This window comes from Gracilinanus agilis, chromosome 5, assembly GCF_016433145.1.
Source record: "Gracilinanus agilis isolate LMUSP501 chromosome 5, AgileGrace, whole genome shotgun sequence".
In the NCBI taxonomy this organism is placed as follows: domain Eukaryota; kingdom Metazoa; phylum Chordata; class Mammalia; order Didelphimorphia; family Didelphidae; genus Gracilinanus; species Gracilinanus agilis.
In genome coordinates, this window is record NC_058134.1 from 295,001,168 (window position 1) to 295,013,361 (window position 12,194).

The 12,194-nt window shown below is 41.2% G+C and overlaps 1 protein-coding gene across 1 annotated transcript in view; it reads left to right on the forward strand.

Moving 5' to 3' along the window:
* The first annotated feature begins 4,329 nt into the window (after positions 1-4,329).
* COL2A1 (collagen type II alpha 1 chain) overlaps positions 4,330-12,194 on the forward strand; it is an 88,461-nt gene continuing 80,596 nt past the window's right edge. The window contains exons 1-2 of the mRNA XM_044679269.1: positions 4,330-4,352; positions 8,447-8,529. Of these exons, the coding sequence (XP_044535204.1) occupies positions 4,330-4,352; positions 8,447-8,529 (106 nt within the window). The remainder of the gene's footprint in view (positions 4,353-8,446; positions 8,530-12,194) is intronic.

Consider the following 12,194-nt stretch of genomic DNA (forward strand, 5'->3'; position numbering starts at 1 on the left):
ACCGATACAGAGTGAAACAAACAGAACCAGGACAATATTATACATAATGACTGCAATATTGTGGATGATCAATGTGATAGACTTTGCTATTAACAGAAATACAATGGTCCGGGACATTTTTTTTAATTTTATTTATTTACTTAACTAATTTAGAAGATTTTTCCATAGCTACATAATTCATGTTCTTTCCTTCCCCTCCTCTCTCCCCTCTCCCGTAGCCAATAATCAATTCCACTGGATTTTATGTGTATCATTGATCAAGACCTATTTCCATATTATTAATATTTGCACTATGGTGATCGTTTAGAGTCTACAGCCCCAATCATGTCCCCACTAAACCATGTGATCAATCATGTGTTTTTCTTCTGTGTTTCTACTCCCACAGTTCTTTCTCTGGATGTGGATAGCGTTCTTTCTCATAAGTCCCTCAGAATTGCCCTGTGCTTTTCTGAGGACTTATGAGAGCGAATGCTATCCACCTCAAGAGAAAGAACTGTTGGAGTAGAAATGCAGATGAAAATATGTGATTTATCACTTGTTTATTTGGGTATATGTTTTGGGGTTTTGATTCTATAAGATTATTCGCTAACAAAAATGAATATAGAAACATGTTTCACATGATAATACATGTGTAACCCAGATTTAATTGCCTGTCAGCTCTGGGGGGGGGGGAAGGAAGAAGGGAGGGAGACAATATGACTTAGGAAAACTTATATGGAAATTTGTTATTAAAATAAAAAATTTTAAGAAAAAAGAACCATCCTTTTTATGGTCTCATTGACTTCCTCCAGATTGCCACTAGACCCTGTGCCTCTCTCGCTCTAGTTCTAGCCTCTAATTGCCTTTGCAAGCACCTCCTTGATGCTTGTGGGACTCAGGCAGAGGGGTGGAGAAACCGTTAGAACCACTTTCCTGGATACAAAAGCTTCTTTCTCCCCCTTCAAGATGAGGTTTCCAGGCAGGTTATTTTTATAGCCAGGCTCCAGCAGGATCTTTTAGAGAAAATAAACAAAGCTATATACAACAGTTCTTCACACACACCCCATCCTTCCCTGGAGAGGGGCCCAGCCTGCCTGAGCCGACATAGGGGCGCCCACAACCCCAGAGGGTCTGTTGAGTCCTAAAGAAGCTTATGGGGGCCCCACAGGCCTCCCAAAGTGGCAAAGGAGGAAAAAAGTGGCTAAAGAAAAAGAAAATGAATTCCTGATCATTCCAGTCTGAGTCTGGCTGCACCTGTACAGTGGGATCTCTGGAGACTCAAGGGGATGTGGGACCCCAGGTCCAAACTAGGAACTCAGGTCCAAACACTTGGAACTAGAAGTAGAGGGTGTTGGTGAAGACAAGAAGGAAGGCAGAGAAAGTATCAACAGTAGAAAATCAATGGTTAGCCTGTGAAGACTACCCACCTCCCTGCCTTTTAAAAAAAAATACAAGGACATATTCAAGTAGTCTTCTATATAAAGGGTGGGCTATCCAAACCTAGAAGAAGAAATGATGTTAGCACAGCATTGCCTTGATGAATAGATTTGTACAGTAATACCCTGGTGAATAAGCCCTCTGGAAACAAAGATTCTTTAGAATGAAAGGTCCCTTGAACTTTTTTTTAATAAGGAAGACCAACCCCACCTCCTAATAAATTACCTTTAAAAAAAAGCAAAACCAAAAATATCTTTATAAATTATAAACATTTACAGTTGTTTATGATTTTTTAAAATCCCATCAACTTCTAGCTATTAATGTATAGTTAGAACTTTAGAAACCCACATTGACAGAGCACTTTAAAAATGATCAAAATATGGGAGCAGCTAGGTGGCTTAGTGGATTGAGAGCCAGACATAGAGAGGGGAGGTCCTGGGTTCATATATGACCTCAGACACTTCCTAGCTGTGTGATCCTGGGCAAGTCACTTAACTCCCATTGCCTAGCCCTTACCACTCTTCTTCTGCCTTGAAATCAATACACAGTATTGATACTTAGACAAAAGGTAAGGGATTTTAAAAAATCAATGAAAATGCTTTCTTCAGCATGAAGCAGCCAACACAAATACTATTGTACTCATTTTATATATGATGAAACTGAGTCTCAGCAAGATTAAATAACTTTGTCTTTGTCACACAACTAAAAGCTGGAGATACCATGCAAACCTGAATCTCCTGATACCAAGTCAGAACTATGCTACTGACCCTAGACAAAATGTTTCTTCTGGGTAGCCTCTCCTTTCTTCCACCATTCTCCCCTTTTGGTGGAGGTTCATTCTCTCCATTCCAGGGATCCAGTGCTCTTCTGCTCTCATCAACTGAATCATTCTTGATTACAAATAAGTTTCAGTCAATTTGCCAACTCTATCAGCTCTCTAGTTGTTTTTAAGCTTCTTATCTCTAATCATGGAATTAAAAACTTTGTCCCTTGCTAAAAGAATTTTAAGCAGTATATAGCAGGGTGAGATCCTGGGACCACAAATTACTCTTGAATCAGTTGGTTCTTTAATATTTTTGCATCTATGTTTATTAAGGATATTGGTCTGTAGTTTTCTTTCTCTGTTTTTGGTCTTCCTGGCTTGGGAATGAGTATTATATTTGTTTCATAGAAAGAATTGGTAAGACTCCTTCTTGTCAAATAATTTGTAGAGTATTGGGTTTAATCGATCTTTAAATGTTTGATAGAATTCACTTGCATAAAACAAAATACCTAAAATTACAAAGGAAATTAAATATTTTGAAATGTAGTTAATAAATATTAAACAAGAAACAAAACCACAAATGTCTGTTCTGGTCAAAGGTTTCCCTGGGGAGGATAAAAGAAGCATTTATTCCTAGGAGCTTCTATGGGAAGAAAACAATGTTCCTCAACATAAGTAGGGCTTTTTCTTGGATCTGGAGTTTGTTCTGCCCTTGAACAAGTACTAGCACACTTGTTCCTCCAGATTCACACACACACACACACACACACACACACACACACACTCATCAAGCTTTGAGTCTTCTTTGACATTCTTGAAGCACTGAGACACTCCTAGCAGTTCTGGCTTCCAGCTTCAAGAAGAAATATGGAAGAAGCCAAACCTAGTTTAAGTGGTTGAGGGAAAAGACTCTGCAAATACTTTAGAGGAGCAGGCAGTCTCCTTCATGTCCCTATTCTCAGTCTTGGGTGAGATCTAGGACCCTCTCTTTTGATTGGTCTGAGATATCTCCCCAGTGGGAGAGCTCCTTTGCTCTGTATATCTGATATATTCTCCTATGTGTACTATGACTTTAGATAAGTGGGTTTTTTTTTTGGTATTTACTATGAGTATTCATTATGGAATTGGTATTTGGTGGGGAAGGGGGTCAGTTCTTAGATATAGAGCTTGGGATTCCTCTTTGTCCCTAATAATGATAAAGCGATCAGAAAGATTGAACCTGATTATATCCACTAATGATAGGTAGTAGACAGATATATTTATATTTCTAGCCTAGTACCGCTCTCTCTGAGAAGAGCAGAAAATCCTTTGGCCCTTATCTCCTGCTTCCCCTTTGGGCAGGAATGAGAAGTGTATAGGAAGAAGAGGCTAGAGATATCTATTATATCTTCAGGGCAAACAGTGATAAGCCTTAGAATCCTGTGGGCCCATCAATATTGTGATATTGATGGGGACTAATTGCTGGTATAGTCAGATTTGGGCTTTAAGGAAGATTGCTCTGACAGTTGAGTGGTAGAGATACTTTGGAAGGGAGACCAACCAAAAGGTCATTGCAGTAATTCAGACATGAGATGAGAAGGGCTTGCACCAGGGTAATGTCAGTGTAAGTGGAAAGAAGGTGGCAAATGCAAGAGAAGGTAAAATCAACAGACTTCAGCAGACTGGAAATGAGAGGTGAGAGAGTGAGGAGTTGAGGAAGACACTTGATTGGACCATCTAGGTGACTAAGAAGATGATGGTATCTTTGACAGTAATAGAGAAATTAGGATGAGGGGGAGAATTTGGGGGGAAAGACAATGGAATCAGTTTTATATATGTTGAATTTAAGATGACTATGACATCCAGTTCAAGATGTCCAATAGTCAGTTGGAAATGCAACACTGGAAGTCATTCAATAAGCATTTTTTTTTTAACCCTTGTACTTCGGTGTATTGTCTCATAAGTGGAAGAGTGGTAAGGGTAGGCAATGGGGGTCAAGTGACTTGCCCAGGGTCACACAGCTGGGAAGTGGCTGAGGCCGGGTTTGAACCTAGGACCTCCTGTCTCTAGGCCTGACTCTCACTCCACTAAGCTACCCAGCTGCCCCCTCAATAAGCATTTATTAAGCACCTACTTTGTGCCAGAGGCAGCTAGGTGTTTCAATGGATAGAATGCTGGAGTTAGGAAGACCCAAGTTCAAATCTAGTCTCAGACACTTAACAGCTGTGTGACTTTGGGCGAGTGACACCTCTATTTGCCTCAGTTCTGCATCCACAAAATGAACTGGAGGAGGAAATGTCTAACTACTCCAGTAGCTTTGCCAAGAAAATCCTAAATCGAGGTCATGAAGAGGCAGGCACAATTGAAATGACTGAACAATAACAAAGGATTGTGGACAATCCAATGGGAAAGCATGCTGACTTTGTGTATCTTCAGAGCCTAGCACAGGGGTGGACACATAGAAGGCATTTAATAAATATTTATCGACTAACTAACTTGATCCCGAGTCTTGTAACTCCAACTGCCTATTGGACATCTTGAACTGGACATCCTGTAGACATTGTTTTCCTTGTCCCTCTTAAAAGCAATTACTGTTGTTAGATAAGAACACTTGCTTAGGTTAATCATTCAGAACTAAGGTGGGAATAAGGTTTGTACACCTGTGTGCAAAGTCAAGTACTTGTGCAGAATCAATCTGAGGGATTTCTTTAGAACCCTGCTTAGATTGTGAATCCCGAAGGGTCTGTACCCACAGGGGGCATGTTCCAAGACCTCCCTGCAGATGGCTGAAACTGTGGATGTAAGTAAGCGAGCACCTGCTGACCCCATATACAATGTTTTTTCTTGTATGTAGCATACATATGTATAACAACGTTTAATTAATAAATGAAACCCAGTGAGATGTTACCAACATTAAATACAGTAATAATACATTTATATATAATTATGTAGTACCATATACCCCCATCCTTTATCCTCCAGGGATATGTTCCAAGACTCTCAGTGGATGCCTGAAACTGAGGATAATAGCCTATCCTGTACAAACAATTCTTGCTTTTTTAAAAAAAATTAACCCTTATCTTCTGTCTTAGAGGCATATTAAATATTGATTCCAAGGCAGAAGAGAAGTAAGGGCTAAGTTAGGGTCAAGTGACTTGCTCAGGATCACATAGCTTAGAAAGTGTCTGAAGCCACATTTGAACCCAAGACCTTCCATCTTCAGGCCTGGCTCTATCTACTGAGCCACCTAGCTGCCCTTCCTCTAATTTTTAATGCCTGTGCTAACTTTACTGTATAATATTGTGCTCTCTCCCTACTTTTGCCCCTTGGATAGGCCCTTTAGAGGTACCCTTTCCCCCTAACCCTCCAAATGAAAGCAGAAGAACTGATACTTGTTCTCCATTGTCATGGCAGAAGCTATTGCTGGCAGACCTTTGTCCTATGCCACTCAACCAGACCAGGATAAGGGGGACTACTATAGGTGTGGCAGCTAGCCTGCATGAGACCACGAGATGGGCATATTCACTAATCCCTTCTTCCTGTGATACTGTAAACAGAGAGGACCTGAGGCAGCAATAATCCCAGACACTAATTCTATCTCCTCACAGTTATATGTACCAATCTAAATACTTATATGGAAGTTATTTACTTCTGTTTATAAAAAGCAGGGCATAGTTAGAATCCAGACCTGTCCTACTCCAACCACAAACTGCCTTGGTGTCCTAATAAACTCCTTTGTCTTATTTCCCGAGTTTACCTTTTGGACCAGGGCAAGGTCAACCAAGATTCCTTTTAACTCCTGCTTGGATTAATCAAAGACATTTCAGTTGGGTGCTAATTAGAAGTGTATTTCAGTTGAGTGAAGGATTTATTTGTTCATGCTCTGAGAAACCTTATGAAACTGGGAGTTATCTCATAATCAGAGAGATTTCAAAGGTCTGATGGCAAAGAGGGAGGAGTGAGACCGTCTAGAATTGAGCCAGAAGGAATCTGGAGCCTCAGGGGTATTTGGTGAGAGGAGAAAGAGAAAGTAAGACTGGACCAAAGCAAAGTCTGGAGAGATGAAGCAGGGCAGTGGACCTTACAGGCTTCTCTAGCATCTTGGAACAGAAGACTTGGGCTGGTGCTACCAGTTGTATCCACTTACTCAAGGAATAAAGGAAGCTCCAAGTAAATGCCTTCTATTTCCTCAACTTTCCCTCTCAGGGCCTGTCTATTAACAGACATAGAAATATACTCAAAGATTTCCTTTAAATTTTGTCTCAATCAAAAGAGTCCTGGGGTTAGCTAGAGATAAATGTAAATATAAACTAAAACAGAGACCCAAACCTTTACTCGACATTAAGATTTCTTTTAACTAGGGCAGGGGTCGGCAACGTATGGTTCTCGAGCCATATCTGGTTCTCTTGAGGGCCAGATATGGCTCTTTCTGCAGGAGCCATAAAGTCCATTTTTTTCAGGCGCTGTTACAGGACGGCACTGTGAGCACTGTACGGCTCTCATGAAATTTACATTTTAAAAAATGTGGTGTTTATGGCTCTCATGGCCAAAAAGGTTGCCGACCCCTGAACTAGGGGCTCAGAGTAATTGTGATTCAACTCCATCTCATCCTGCTTGAAGGTGAGGGAATAAATGGGTGAGAAGGGGTTAAATTAAACTACTATTTGGCCCAGAACAGACCACACTTCCTGAGAGCATAAGCCCTGGTTTGTTATTGTCTTCCTCACACGCTTTTAGCCCAGTCTCCTTTCTCCTTATTGGTAAGGATGGACTCAACCCTTCTTTGATCTTTGGTGACTGCATATACATATGAAAGGTGTTATTCACAAAGAGGGGTAGGAACTAGATGAAAAGGATGGACAGGATGATGCTTCTATAAGCTGGGCCTGCTAAGCTGGCCCAAGATCCTCAGGTGGTAAATGGATCTAGGCGGAGTGGTATAGTGATGCCTGGATAACCACCAAGGTGTGCTGGTATCCACCAGGACTTATGGATGATCAACTCAGTTAAGCACCAGAGCGCACTAACAGTGCCCAAGCCAAAGCTATTGAGGGAGCAGCTGTATATATTGTTCAGCAGCTCCTCTGGTTCCTTGGCTTGGGGTTAGGTAACCGTTAGATGATAAAGGTTGGTAATAGGGCTAGTTGTTGGTATTTGAATGGATAACGTGGACTGACTGCGATTTTGGTAAATCCCTTTCCCCTTTGGCTATAGCTATTCTCTTGCTGTTGGAATGAATGCCGGTCTTCACTTGAATCAGGTTTGAAACGGGGTTTAATGCTTTGACTCAAAGGGGTAGGAATCAGGATAAGGAAAGAGATGTTGAGAATGGCTATGCTATCTCTAATGAAGGTCAAAGTAATCAAATCAATGAACATCTGGTTGGTAATTGGCTGGAGATTCTTCTCCCCCTCACAGACCCTGGCCAGACCTGGCCGTGGTCTAGACCAAAGGAAAGGAGGGGGTAAGGATAATCTTCTTGACAGCTGTGTTGATATTATCTCTCAGCTCTGTTTAGTAAGTAATAGGTGAATGAACTTCTTGTGGCAATAAGGTATGGATGCTGGATCTGCAGGTCTATAGCCTTACCCACCCTTCACCACCCTCTGCCCTCCAGAAATCCCTTCTCAAGACTGAGACCCGGAGTGGCTGAGTCCCTGGGCTTTTATAGAGGTGGTCTCAACTGTCTTTTGTCCTTGGCTCATGCCATCTGGGTAAATTCCAAGTTCTATAACCGATGATCTGTCACTCAAGCTGTTCTCCATCTTTTCCCAGAAGTTATCTATTACAAAGGTCAGGAATGTGACTTGGCTGAAGAGACAATGTCCTTGTCTTCTGGGTTCACCTTTTACTCACTTGCTCAAAGTCTTGGAGCTGAAAAAACGAGGGGGTCCTTGAACTTCCTAGCAGTTTAGTGGTTAATGAATGATTTGCCCTTTTATAGATAGTATACTCTAACTTTCAGAGATTAAAATCACCTTAGATGACAGTGAGGTTTCTAACAGATAGACCCACCCAAGCCCAATGGGGATTGTGATTCCAAAGACTTGCACTAGAGTTCCCTAAGCTCCTTAGCCATGAGTGTCCTCTGCTCTTTGTTCTAAAAGATGAAGATTCCTGGGGCTGGGAATCTCCTGCTGGATCTGAGACACCTCCTGGACAGGGGATGAGGCAAATTAACAAAGACCTTTGCTGGTCCAAGCCTAGGATATCTGCTTTTCTCCAAGAACTATTATAAAGTTAAAAAAATAAAAAGTGCTCTGGCTTTTAACTAAAAGAGTATAGCAGAACCCTTCTGCTTATGAGCACCTTAGCTGATGGCAGTCAAGAAACAGAGAGAATCTCAACAGCCACACTCACAGGGGAACTTGGTTTTGCAGCATCTAGATAGGTCAAGGTCCAGCAGAGACAATGTGTTCAGCAGAAAGGAATCAGTGGAAACTGGTGGGCCACCAGAGTAGAAGTGGGGCAACAACAAGCATCAACAGAAGGCATCAGTAGCCCTACAACTTAAGAGACACAATTACCCTTCTACACTAGCCACATATGTTCTTGAAATGTTCTCTGTGCTCTTTCACATATATTTCCTCTTTATGTCCTCTCTTCCTACTGATGACATACATTTGTGGAAAAGTGTGTCCCAGGTTTGGAGGTGGCTAGATGTTGCGGTGGTTTTAGAGTGCTGGGCCTGGAGCCAGGAAGACCCTAGTTCAAATTCAACTTCAGACACTAACTGTTTGACCCTGGGCGAGCCATATGGCTTTAGTTTCTTTATCTGAATGGGCTGAAGAAGGAAATGGCAAGCCACTTCAGTATCTTTACCAAAAAAAATCCCAAATGTGGTCACAAAAAACCAGACACAACTGAAATAACTGAACAAAGGGTTTATGGGAGAAATATTTTGTTAACATTTTTCTTACTATGCCTTTTCATTAAGTACCTTTGCTTTCTAGAGTCTCAAAAGGTAAATGACTCTGCAATGATTTTAGGTTGTTTTGTTTGGGAGATGTGCTTTACAAGGTGAAGCAACATATTCTTATCCTTAACAGCTTCTTCTAACATATCTATCCTTCACCTCTTTCTTAAGGAGCCATCTCCCACCCTTTCAACCATTTCCTTTTCTCAATCAGATTTCTCTCCTCAAAGCCAGCCTCTTCCATGAAGCCTACCTAAATTAGCCAGCTCTCAACTCTCTGGTGAAATCCCCCATTGCAAAGTCACCTTCCTCCAGACTGGTCACTCTGCACATTGGCATTTCTCTTCTATAAATGGGCTAGTTGAGCTAGTGCTGAGAATCCTTTGGAGCCATTGAAAGCCATTAGGATGATTGACCAACTTCAGATAAGCAGGATAAATAAACTCCTTGTCCAAAGGGGAGCTAGTTCTGCTCTCTTTGTCTGCTTGTCTTTCTCAGTGAAGTCACATTCTCAAGGTCAGCATAAAACACCTTTAAAGCTCAGAAGTACCTTTTAATGGGTTTCCTTTATTTATTTGGCTTATTAAAAAAAAAGCAGATAACTTGATAGCTATTCAGCTGAAAGATCTCTTAAAATGTGCTGACTTTTCAGTATGAATGACCTCTAATTTTTGGACAGAACTAACTCGGTCACAGATTATAGGTTATTAAAAATTAATAAAGGAAAGTTTAGGGTACCCACAGAGACCAGAGATAGTGATTTTTGAGTTTCTACTGTGTCCCCCTTCCAGTTCTCATCCCACTTGATTGTTTCTTTTCCTTTTTTTAAATCCTTACAGAAATTTCTGTCTTGGTATCAATTCTAAGAAGATTAGCAAGGGCTAGGCAATCTGGTCTAAGTGATTTGCCCAGGGTCACACAGCTAGGAAGTGTCTAGGCTAGATTTGGACCTCCTTGTCTCCAGGTTTGGTACTCTATCCACTGTGCTATCTAGCTGCCCCTAATTTACCATTTCTCAGTCATCCTTTACCACCCTGCTCAGATGCGCTTATGGTACAATGAAATCGAGATGAATTTGGAAAGAGAAGGCAATCAGTTAATTTCTTTAGATCAAGGTTTCTTTATTTGCAAAATGATGATAGCCAGATTAGATGATATCGTGAATTCTCTTCTACCTCTAATCCGTGATTAATTATTAAGAAGTCTTTTATGTATGTTTTTTCAGGAAGGCAAGAAAAGAGATGTCTAAGCATTTTCCGATTCTTTCTCTCCCCTCCCTTGCCCCAATCCCTCCCACCAATCTTCTTCTTCTTCTTCTTTTTTGTTTAAACCCTTAACTTCTGTGTATTGTCTCATAGGTGGAAGAGTGGCAAGGGTGGGCAATGGGGGTCAAATGACTTGCCCAGGGTCACACACCACCAATCTTCTTTAAGGGAGACTTTAATCCCTGCTAGGAGGAGAAACAGGAGGTTGGAGCAGAGGCTGGTTACTCTGCTCCCCTTAGAGAGAGGGGTTACTAGGCAAGGATTATATCTACTTCCATTAAATAGTGTTAGGGGTCTGTAATTTTTAGGTTTAAGCTAAACTACTGAGCATTATTTTTTTTTTAAGATTTTTTTTTATTTTAAACCCTTAACTTCTGTGTATTGACTTATAGCTGGAAGAGTGGTAAGGGTAGGCAATGGGGGTCAAGTGACTTGCCCAGGGTCACACAGCTGGGAAGTGGCTGAGGCCGGGTTTGAACCTAGGACCTCCTGTCTCTAGGCCTGGCTCTCAATCCACTGAGCTACCCAGCTGCCCCCTGAGCATTATTTTTTAAATGGGGAAAAGGGGTGCCCAAGTTTTAAATCCAAGTCTTGATTTCCTTCTCATTAAATACCAGAACCACAATGATCACACATAGCAAATAGTGAAGAAACCCATTTATCTAAGTTAATAACAAAACAGAAATCACAAGAAAAATATACATATGAGAATATATGCTAGATAATATAGATTGAAGGAGCTCTCCCAATGGGAATGAGATAAACTCAACCAACAGAGAGAGACCCAGATAAGTCTCTAGTGGAGCAAGCTAAGAATAAGGACATGATTGAAATTCTACATGTGGATGCCTTCCCCAAGTCTTTCTCCCTTCATAGCCCAGAAGAGAAGTTCAAATCCCAAGTGTCTTTCGTCAGTAGAAGTTAGACACATTGGAAAAGACTGAAGCGACTGGAGCTTTCTCCTTTACGGCTCTCATCAACTCCACCCCACCCCTCACAGACCTGAAGCATTCATCTCCACCTCCATACAAATGGGCTCTGGGGCTTGGGTTACAATCCTATAATTGTTCTGATCTAATTCAGCAAACAGTTGCTAAATGCCTGCTACCATGATTCATGATTTACTTGGGACAAGCAGCATCGCTTCATTTTGTGACAGCAATGTGTGTTTCTATTGACAGTAGGCTGACTCAGAATATCTGATTAGATTGAGTTGGTTTCTCCACCTTTAGGAATCCTTGGTTGGTTAAGGGCTAGATTTCATGCCATACACTTGTGTTTCATTAACTCACTTTTGTTGTGATTTTTAAGAAGTTATTCTTCCAAGGAATTTTTTTAAAAGTTCTTTTTTTCTGTTTTAGAATAGATACTAAGTTCAAAGACAGAAGAGCAGTTAGGGGTAGGCCATGGGGGATAAGTGACTTGCCCAGCATCACACAGCTAGGAAATGAATAATAGGGTTTTGAGAACTGACTAGCATTCTGGGGTTTCTAGTTTGGTTTAATCCAAGTCTTAAAAAAAAAAAAAAGAAATGGGCTATTATCATCTTTAAACCAGTAGACAGGTTTGAGTCACGTTCAGGAGCTTCGAGAAGGACATATATGATCTGCAGAAAAGCAGAGCTGGGCAGATGATGCTGAGTAGCAGCAGCAGTGGAAGAGGCATCGTTCTCAGCCTTGCATCTCTGCATGATGGAGTGATGAGTAATAAGAGACAGAAAACATACAGAGATGAGAGAGAGACAAAGAGGCAGACAGAGAAAGACAGAGACAGAGACAGACAGACAGAGACAGAGAGAGAGAGAGACAGAGAGAGAGAGAGACAGAGAGAGAGAGAGAGAGACAGAGACAGAGAG